The 10,810-nt window shown below is 36.6% G+C and overlaps 1 protein-coding gene across 4 annotated transcripts in view; it reads left to right on the top strand.

Annotated features, from left to right (window-relative positions):
* The window catches only part of mgat4c (mgat4 family member C), a 211,078-nt gene extending 200,742 nt beyond the window's left edge, over positions 1-10,336 (top strand). For all 4 annotated transcript variants that reach the window (XM_021473257.3, XM_073929935.1, XM_073929933.1 and 1 more), the window contains 2 exons: positions 532-679; positions 2,529-10,336. In XM_021473257.3, coding sequence (XP_021328932.1) covers positions 532-679; positions 2,529-3,685 — 1,305 coding nt within the window. In that variant the 3' untranslated portion in view covers positions 3,686-10,336. The remainder of the gene's footprint in view (positions 1-531; positions 680-2,528) is intronic.
* The last annotated feature ends 474 nt before the right edge of the window (positions 10,337-10,810 follow it).

Here is a 10,810-nt window from a genome sequence, read left to right as displayed (position 1 = left end):
ATTTAAAATTGCATGATGTAGAGGCAGTCCAAATGCAAGAGACTCATTTATTATTCATGAGGCCAACTTTATGATCAAAACTTTGTGATCATAACATGTCGCGTGTGTTTGTCTGTTGAATTATTCAAAAGTTGTACCCGTTTTGACTGAGTCCCTTTTCTAAATAACCCCCATTTAATTGAAATACAAACACCATCACAGACAGAAAAAGTGTGAACAGTTCATGTGTGGTTAAAAAGACATTGAGGTATATTAACGATGCTATCATTTAATACTAGATAAGTTGTGTGAGTAATATTGTGTGTACAATTAATTATTCAAAGGCCGTCATTTAGATTTAATGAGATTATACAAGAGTGTGCAGGAAAATTGGCAAATCTAAAAATAATGACCTGCAGCGCTTACACTTAAAGATGCAAGAGGAGTCTTAGCATCTCATGTACATATAATCCTGTATTAGAAAACTCTTTCTAGCTTTGAGGCTCAAAGCTTATGCTGCGATCTGTCTGTCTTGAATGTCATGTGTTTCAGGAGGAAGATAAACGTCAGCTGCGAGAAACCTCAATGCATCCGCTGAACTCAGAGCGATATGTTCACACCTTTAAAGACATCACCAATTTTTCTGGAACAATCAATGTGACTTATCGGTACCTCGCAGGAACACCTTTACCCAGAAAGAGTAAGACTGCATTTGCTTTTTTATTTTGATATTTGCCACATACACATGCTGTCAACGATTTCTAAACAAGCAGTAGAAAATACAGCTGCAAAAAACATGTTTTATGATCTAGCATTTAAATAGATCCCAGTGTTTTTCATCACTAATTATTTTTAGATATTTTGATAAGCACAGGTTAGAATAAGTTGTGGCTGAAAGCTGATTTTTTTTTACAAATCCTATTTGAAACATTACGGTAGCCACTACATGTGATGTGCATGTGTTCACAAAAATAAAATGTTTTAAATATAATCTGATGCAGACACCAAAATGGTATTTTTTACCTACACTCACCGGCTACTTTATTAGGTACACCTTACTAGAACCAGGTTGGACCCCCTTTTACCTTCAGAACTGCCTTAATCCTTCATGGCATAGATACAACAAGGTACTGGAAATATTCCTCTGAGATTGTGGTCCATATTGACATGATAGCGTCATGCAGTTGCTGCAGTTTTGTCGGCTGCACATCCATGATGCAAATCTCCCATTCCACCACATCTTAAAGGTGAAGATCTGGTGACTGTGGAGGCCATTCGAGTACAGTGAACTCATTCTTGTCATGTTCAAGAAACCAGACTGAGATGATTCGCGCTTTATGATATGACGCATTATTCTGCTGGAAGTAGCCATCAGAAGATGGGTACACTGTGGTCATAAAGGGATGGATGTGGTCAGCAACAATACTCAGGTTGGCTGTGGTGTTGACACTAATGTACTAATGTGCCCAAAGTGTGCCAAGAAAATATCCCCCACACCATTACACCTCCCCACCAGCCTGAACCATTGATACAAAGCAGGATGGATCCATGCTTACATGTTGTTGATGCCCAATTCTGATTCTACCATCCATATGTTGCAGCAGAAGTTGAGACTCATCCGACCACGTAACGTTTTTTCAAGTCTGGCCATTCTCCTTTGACCTCTGGCAGCAACAAGGCATTTGCATCCACAAAACTGCCTATCACTAGATATTTTCTTTTTTCTGACCATTTTCTGTATATCCTAGAGATGGTTGTGCGTAAAAATCCCAGTAGATCAGCAGTTTTTGAAATAACCATGCTATGTTCAAAGTCAAGTAAATCACCTTTCTTTCCCATTCTGATGCTCTGATGTTTGAACTCCAGCAGATCATCTTGACCTTGCCTACATGTCTAAATACATTGAGTTGCTGCCATGTTATTGGTTGATTAGAAATGTGCGTTAGTGAGCAGTTGGACAGGTGTACCTAATGAAGTGGCCGGTGAGTGTATATATACTATGTATAAATATTTTTTAATTTATTTTTTTGCATATCAAGTGCATTTAGTCAATTGTCTTTTCTGATACAAATCTGATACATTGACACACACACACACACACACACACACACACACACACACACACACACACACACACACACACACACACACACACACACACACACACAAACACACACACACATGTATAGGTTATGATATACTGTTTTACTTAATTTTGGTTCAAGTAAAGGCATCTTGTTGTTAGAATATTTATATATAATTTTCACTGGGAAAATATGTTTAAAGGGAAGTATAAATTAAGAATGTACAATTAAAAGCAAAAAAATAGATAAATCTTCCTCCGTATTTGTTTTATTTTCTGGTACATTAAACATTCGTAAATCAAAATACTGGCACCTGTGAAGCTCATGTGTATTTTCTGTAAGGGCTTGCTTTTCAAACAGATTTAAAGATTTTTCTGTGTTTGTACTGGATTGTATTCACCTTATAGACAATGTGTCAAATCAATAGCATTCGCTTGCTCAATGATTTCCTGTGCTCTTTTGCAGAGTATCTCACCATTGGATTGTCATCTGTGAAAAGAAAGCGAGGAAATTACCTGTTGGAGACCATTAAGTCTATTTTTGACCAGTCAAGCTATGAGGAGCTCAAAGAGATCATTGTTGTTGTCCACCTGGCAGATTTCGACCTTGCGTGGTGTGAAAGCCTAGTTCAAGAAATCTCCAGAAAGTTCGGCCACCATATCATTGCGGGACGGCTGCTTGTAATCCATGCACCTGAGGAGTACTACCCATCCCTGGATGGTTTGAAGAGAAATTACAATGATCCTGAGGATAGAGTTCGCTTCAGGTCCAAACAAAACGTAGATTATGCCTTTCTGCTCAACTTCTGCACCAATCTATCAGACTTCTACATGATGCTGGAGGACGATGTGCGCTGCTCCCGAAACTTCCTCACCGCCCTAAAGAAAGTTGTGGCGTCCCGGGAGGGTTCATACTGGGTGATGCTGGAGTTCTCCAAACTGGGCTACATAGGAAAGCTGTACCACTCACGAGACCTTCCCAGACTTGCTCATTTTCTGCTCATGTTCTATCAGGAGATGCCTTGCGATTGGCTTCTTATCCATTTCAGAGGCCTCCTGGCCCAGAAGGATGCCATTCGCTTCAAGCCTTCGCTTTTCCAACACATGGGCTACTATTCCTCGTATAAGGGGGCAGAGAACAAACTCAAGGACGATGACTTCGAGGAAGACTCCCTCGATATCCCAGACAACCCACCTGCTAGTTTGTACACAAACATAAATGTATTTGAGAGCTATGATGCTGCCAAAGCATACAGTAGCGTGGACGAGTACTTTTGGGGCAAGGCACCGTCCACCGGGGACTTTTATGTTATAGTATTCAACAAGGCGACAAAAATCAGTAAAATCAAGATCATCACGGGAACCGATGATCGCCAGAATGATATTCTGCATCATGGAGCTTTGGAAGTTGGAGAGAAGTTAATAGGAACCAAAAAGGGAAGGCAGTGCTCCTCCTATATAACTTTAGGAGAGTTCAAAAATGGAAACATTGAGGTTCACGATGTGGACCACAAGATAGCGTTTGATATCGAGTGCGTTCGCATTGTGGTAACAGCCAATCAGAAGGAATGGCTTATCATTAGAAGTATAAGCCTCTGGACTACACAAGGTGCCAGTCAATGAAGACTTTTTGAAGCGTAGCTAAAGGCACAAGCATATGTTTATTTATCTATTTATTTATTCTGATTCCTAAATTATTTATTCGCTCTTACCTGAGAGATCTTTATTTTTTTCATCCGGCGCATTTTAAGACAGTATAGGATCAAACTCAGACAGTTTTGGCATTCTGACATCAAATATTCACACAATAAAGACTTCATAAATATACACGGTAGTGATACACGATACATCAACAACCATATTGGAATTAATGTTATCAATACAGAGCAATGAATTATGGACTATTTCAAATCACACGCAATCATTCTACATCTTAGAAGAGTTTACGCTAGAGGAAAGGCAAGATGTTGGTACTTTAGGAATTTTTTATACCTAGATGTTTTCAAATGATTTTGGGAAAGGAAAGATCTTTGTCCTTGAATTTTTTATTTTTGTTCCATATCTTCTTAAGTTACGGTTTAAAGTAAAAACAGTAGTCCACTGTATTTTTGTTTGTTTTTGGTTTTAGTATTCAGGCTTCATTTTTTTATTTATTGACTTATCGGTATGTCAATATCAGCCAAAATGTCTGTATTAGTGTATAGCGTGTGTGTGTGTGTGTTAAGGTTGATTTATACTTCTGCATCAAGTGTACTTGTATGGTCCGTTGCAGCCTTTGCGCAGTCGCATACCCCTCACCATGGCAGATGCTGATGCTCACCTCACAAAAGTTTAAATGATGAGTAGCACAAGCTTTGTGATTGGTCGGCTTGGTAGTGGTGAGAGCTGTGTGAACCTGTTGGAGCGAGTGTTTACAAGTGTTGAGTCCCATGAAGGAGCTCAAGATGGAAACTTTTGTTTTGTGTTTACCTTATGAATAAAATTGTTGCATCCACCGGTTCCTGCTCCAGAATGAGAGAGGTTTAGGGCCTACTCACATTATGCTATCCGAACCGTGCCCAGGCCCGTTTCCCGGAACATTTGAAAAGTGTGAGTGTGCTGAATCGGGCTCAGGTACGGTTCACTTGGCCGGCCCTGGCCCGGTTGGAAGAGGTGGCCCTGAGCGCGGTTCACTTGGGCTTTGGCGCGGTATGTTTGTAGTGTGAGTGCTAAACGCGCCAAAGCTGAAAATGAAAGCCAGACGTGACTTTGAGGGACTGTTTCATATGGATTTATTAATCATTCTTACTGTTCAGTGAACGCAAACTCCCCTAGATTAAAGATGCAAATCTCTCACTGCACGACAGATGCGCACCTTCAGCAGACCTCCTCATTCCTGCAGCACGAGGGCTTTATAATTGTTTATGAGCGCTAAAAGTGACGGATCTGTTCGGCGAAATATCTGACTGCGTGTCACCGCATATCAAACGACTAAACCAATATAACTAGAGAAATCTCCACTGTGCTGAGCGAGAGCACTTCTCTACTGAACAGCGCAGCATCAATGACGTAAGCGTACTCAGGCCTGATGGTAGTGTAAGTGCGGGCCGTTGGGGGAGACAGGAGGGGGGACAAGCGTGCTTTGGCCTGGTTTGAGGCAACTGTACCTAGTGTGAGTATGGCCTTAGGTACTTGTACATTAAGGTAGCGTTCAGAAAAAAACAAAACACTAGGGAAGAAACTCGACACAAAGGAACATAAAAACCTCACTGCCAGCTAGCGTTTTGGAAGTGTTATTGCAGTGCAACACTAACAACATGCAGAAGTATAAATGCATGGCAAGGCATGCGCCGTGGGTCACACTGATCACTCCACACAGAAGTAGAAACCAGCTTATAGACATAGAGAATTACACATGGTGCAAGACTCATAAACCTTTTTAGTTAGTTTTTTTTTTTTTTTTGCCTCATTTCATCTATGCTAATAAAATTATTTTTCAATGATCTTTTTTCACTTGAATTATACTGTAGATCTATTATTTTGTTAACTGTCAGTGTTCATTCGTCATGTTGCGTTTGTGTTATTTATTGTTTTTTTATCCTCACATATTTTGATTAACCTTCATAAATTAGGTATCATTTGATGTTTTTGAAAAGCATTCCAAACAAATTGGACAATGTATTCCAGTAGTCGAGTTTTATATTGTGAAATTTACTTGTGATCTTGACAATACATGCTGGAAAGTTGTGGTAGTCAAGGTTACATATCAGGCCCGTAGCCAGCCTGGTGAAAGGGGTGGTTATTTTTTTCTCAAAAAGTGGACCTTTTGCAGTTATTCACCTCATTTTCTATTTAGTTATGAGATTTAAATACTGCATTTTAGTGACATTTTATGCACTATTTTTAGCTTAATTTGCTTGCCGAATGGTAATCATATCCACACTTTCTGATGTTCCAAATATTTCCTAAAGATTTATAATAGATTATTTTTAAAATGCAAATTAATTACACCATACATCATTAGAAAAAATATAGGACTCTGTTAAAGTTTTAAATTAAAAAATGTTGCCTATTGTCATTTATTAGGCAAATAACAAACTGGCCAGCACATTCAATTTTCCTCAGTCATAATTTGTCCATTTCAATAAAAAGTCATTCAAAGATTTAGAATAAAAGTTACTAAAATATTTTCTCTACTTAAAAACAAAACAGTGGTGAAAGATGACTTCATTTATGTCCGATAGCGTGTTTTCTTGCACAGCTGGATGTTGGTCTCATGAAAAATATTTGTTTGCATTGGCCAAAACTAGTTAGCTGAAGTCAAGCCGAAGCTACACCCAAGAGAGGATCCCGCTTGGTCCTAAAGCCTTTTTCTATTGGCTGTTTTCACTATTTATGATGGCATAGCCATCAATATAGAACAAATGAGCTTATTTTGGGACAAATTCTGGACCTTTGTCAATAAGGGGAGGATCTTCCGAACCACCCAACCCCCTTTGGTTACAAGCCTGCATATTTGGTGACTGCTTTGTGATAGAAGCAATACTAAAACTGATTTATTTGTGACAGGAGAATACATATAATTAGGGTAGCTATGGAATTTTAGATAAAGCATCAGACTGCATCGGAATGTGAATGAGTTTGTATATGTGTTTCCCAGGGATAGGTTGCAGCTGAAAGAGGCATCCACTGCGTAAAAAATATGCTGGATAAGTTGGCGGTTCATTCTGCTGTGGATACCCCTGATGAATAAAGGGACTAAGCCAAAGCAAAATGAATGAATGAATGAATGAATGAATGAATGAATGAATGAATGAATGAATTGTCAAATTTTGGGTGAACTAACCATTTAAAGTAAGATGTTTCTTAAAACCTAATTCTTAATTTTGCTTCAAATAAATGTTTTCTTTTCTTCTAACTGAAAAACAATACAAAAATACAGTGCACGGAAGTGATTTTTCACATTGTATCTGTTTCCCGTTTTTGTTTTTACTCACAGAAACACCCTGCTTTAGTGCAAAAAGTTGCTCGAAGCAGAAATGCGAGCCCTTCATTTCAGTTCTTTTCCTCTGCACTTTTAAAATATTTGCTTATCCTGGTCTCCTTTCCGCCAACACAGGGTCAATATTGCCTTGAATATACAGTGTATTGTGGCAGGAATCAGTTGAGCAACATTTTATACTATCTCCCCACTGAATGATAACAGAAATGTTATTCAATCAACCTAGGGCCAAAAGGGTGAAGTTTTATGTTGTTTGTGCATTTCCTCTGAGGCGCAGACTGGAACAGTGTGGCTATTCGGCCATCTTGTGAAGTGTTGTGATTGGACAGTACAGTGACAAATGAGGTAAACCTCCTTCCCCTTTTCACTATTTCCCTCCTATCTTTTGCTCAGAGCAATTTTACCAGGGTAAATTGGATTTCGTTTGGCTCATTCCCTCCATAAAATTACACCAGCAACAACCACCCCTAGTGCAGACCCTGACTGATATTGCTGGACGCTCCATCTAAATGCCGTCTTTTGTCATTGCGTGAGAGTACGCATCTGTCACTTACTATGATAATTAGTTTACTCTTTGTTTACCCAAATGACTCTGTCACAAGATGTTTTGAGAGGCTTGGTTAATTACTCTTATTAGACTGAACGTGTCACACGAACAATGCAATAATATGACAACTGTTTACACGACTCTGTGATCTTGCAGAATGTTTATCTCCTGTTTTTCTTTATTTTAAGACAGGCTTTAAGACAAAAGGCTTTTTGTAATTGTACAGTAGTTCAGACAAAGCTAGTATCATTAAAACAAATACTCTGTATTTTGCATGATTTATCATCTTGCCTACAACCAAGATACAATATTGACATTATTAAAAAGTGTTTTGCAAACTGGTCAGAAGTTCAGAAAGGTGACAATTTTAAAGATTTTTTTGAAAAAAAAAAAAGCTTCTTCTACTTCTTGGCTGCACAATGGGATATATGCACAGCTGTTTTTCAGCCAATGATAAGCTTCTGGTCAAAGCTTAATGTGACTATTTTCATTTTCATTAGGTTACATTTACAGTATCAATGTTGTAATGTACAGTAATTACAATACATTCACCTAGTTGTTCAAGCGTAAAACAAGATAAAAGTCTGTGTAACTGTTAACGCCATCAGGATTAGCAGGTGAGCGTAAAAACTTCGTTGAAAATACTGGGGTAAATTAAACTGTCACATTTTAAAGGCATGGTGCGGGAAATGGAATTTAACTCTTACAGTATGTGCTGTTTGGAATGTTTTAATCCACTTTGGGGTGACATTGAGTCTTAATTTGGCCACAACTGTCCCTGTGTTTCAGCAAATGGTATGATTTTTGGTGACAAATCTTATTTTGACGTATATTTTAGGGAAATTCTTTGCCTTTCATTATGTTCATGGCTGGTTTTGCTTTTGACTTCCATTATTCCCACATTTTTTGATTGCAAATCCATGACACCAAATAATCATGCATTCTTGATTGTTTCTGGTTGTCCCTGTTGGGAACAGATACATTTACACATTTTTTACTGTTGATCATTAGTTGCTGTGTAAAAAAAAATCTAGTTTCTGGATATGGTTATATGAAGTGTAGAAACTTTTTTTGTTTGTTTGTTTTTGCACAGGCCTGTCTAAAGGTTTAATGCTGCCAACTGATGATCAACAGTAAAAATGAAAAGTTTTACCTCTTCCCAACATGGAAAAACACCAACAATCAAGAATGCATGATTATTTGGTGTCACAGCTTCACAATCAAAACATGACATTATAATGGAAGTCAATGCGGCAAAAACAGGCATGAACATAACAAAAGGATAGTCAGTTTGAACAGCACACAAGGGTTAATGCAGGGCTGCTTGTACTGTCTGAGACCCACTTTATATTGTATATCTATCAGGCAGTGAAGATCGCTGATTTTTAAAGAATCAGACCTTAAATGTGGCAAGTATATAATGGAAAGACTGGCTGGCTGGTTGGCTGAAATAAAAAAGTCTGTGTGCATATACCCCATTTGGTTAATAATACAATGGAAACAACAATACTTTGAATCATATAATTTTTTTTTAAATGCTTTCAATTTGAATTCATTAATGTGATTCGGTGGTGAATTTTCAGCAGTGATTTGATTTTTCTGATTTTCATCTGTGGAACCAGTGATATATTAGAAGTACCAATAATAAAGTTTACACATAATAAATTTAACATATTCACACTGAAAAGATTTTATTGAACGCTCAAAAAAAAAAAATCTTTGCTGCTTGTTCATACTACTTACTTAAAATGAGCTGAATCAACAAAATTCTTGAGTTTTTTGGGGACGACTTATTCATTGATTAAATTTATGTTCAATCCAAAACAATTAAGTTAACGTAATTAATTTGGTTTGAGACAACATGAAGAAAGGATTTTTTTTACGGTGAATAATGCACAACATTGCTGTTTTTATATTATTTTTATGAAATAAACGCTCTCAGAAAAACATGACCAAATCTTAATCTTTCCAAACTTTTGACCTGTGTGTTTCAGCTTACCTTTGCCATGGTTATCAAGAAGCCATTACATTCACTATTTCTCAGGCTAGAAAATCTTCTATTGTGTTTACGTTTACATTTATTTGCAATACATTTATTTATATTGTCAGAATGCCGTTTATTATTTAATTTTATTTATTTATTTATTAGTTCATTGGAATACCTCTTTCCCAATTGTATTTGTGGATGGTCTTTTTTGGATGCAGACTTCTATGGCTATTTAATGTCACAGTATGTTTTCGATAGTTTTGTAATGCTTTCTTGTGAGAGAAGCACAGGTTCTTTTTTACGTCAGCCAGCTGAATTTGAGGGCTGGGCGTGTAATAAACTGTTACAAATGAAAACATCGGAAGGTTTTGTCTTCCTAATAAAACAACTGAATAACTAATTGTTCATGCATGAGCTAAGAAAGAATGCCGCAGCGTGTTAGTCGGTTTTAGGCTTTCTGACTTGTTTTCAAGTGTCTACTTTAAACTTGACTGGCATTGTACTGTACTTGATTTGTAATTTACTTGTACTAATACTACATTACAACAACAATGGACATCTCACGTTTCGTGCTGCATAGGTGAAGAGAATGTGTTATGCTGTAGAATTCTGTTGTATTTCTCCCACACTGTTTGTCACATGGTACTGTAACTATATTGTAAAATGGCATATATTTTTTTACATTTATCATTAGAACTGTTTGCCTTGTATATTGTATCTAAATACACATTGACTCAAGTACTGAGTTGACAAATATGATGATTGCCATTTCATTATTGGAACTCTGGAGATTATTTGAAAAACACTAAATGGGCAAAATACATTTGGGTAATATATATATTACCCAAATATATATATAATATATATATATATAAATACACATATATATATATATATATATATATATATATATATATATATATATATATATATATATATATATATATATATATATATATATATATATATATATATATATATATATATAAATACATATATACAGTTGATGATAGAATTATTAGCCCCCCTAAGAATTTGTTCTCTCTTTTAAATATTTCCCATATGATGTTTAACAGAGCAAAGAATTTTTTTCACTATGTCTGATAATATTTTTTCCTCTAGAGAAAGTCTTATTTGTTTTATTTCGGCTAGAAAAAATGCAGTTTTTAATTTTTTAAACACCATTTTAAGAACAAAATTATTAACCCATGTTAGCTTTTTTTATTTTTGATA

The sequence above is a fragment of the Danio rerio genome, chromosome 18, assembly GCF_049306965.1.
Source record: "Danio rerio strain Tuebingen ecotype United States chromosome 18, GRCz12tu, whole genome shotgun sequence".
Taxonomy (NCBI): domain Eukaryota; kingdom Metazoa; phylum Chordata; class Actinopteri; order Cypriniformes; family Danionidae; genus Danio; species Danio rerio.
Note: the sequence above shows the minus strand (reverse complement) of the source record. Positions and strands in the feature narration are given on the sequence as shown.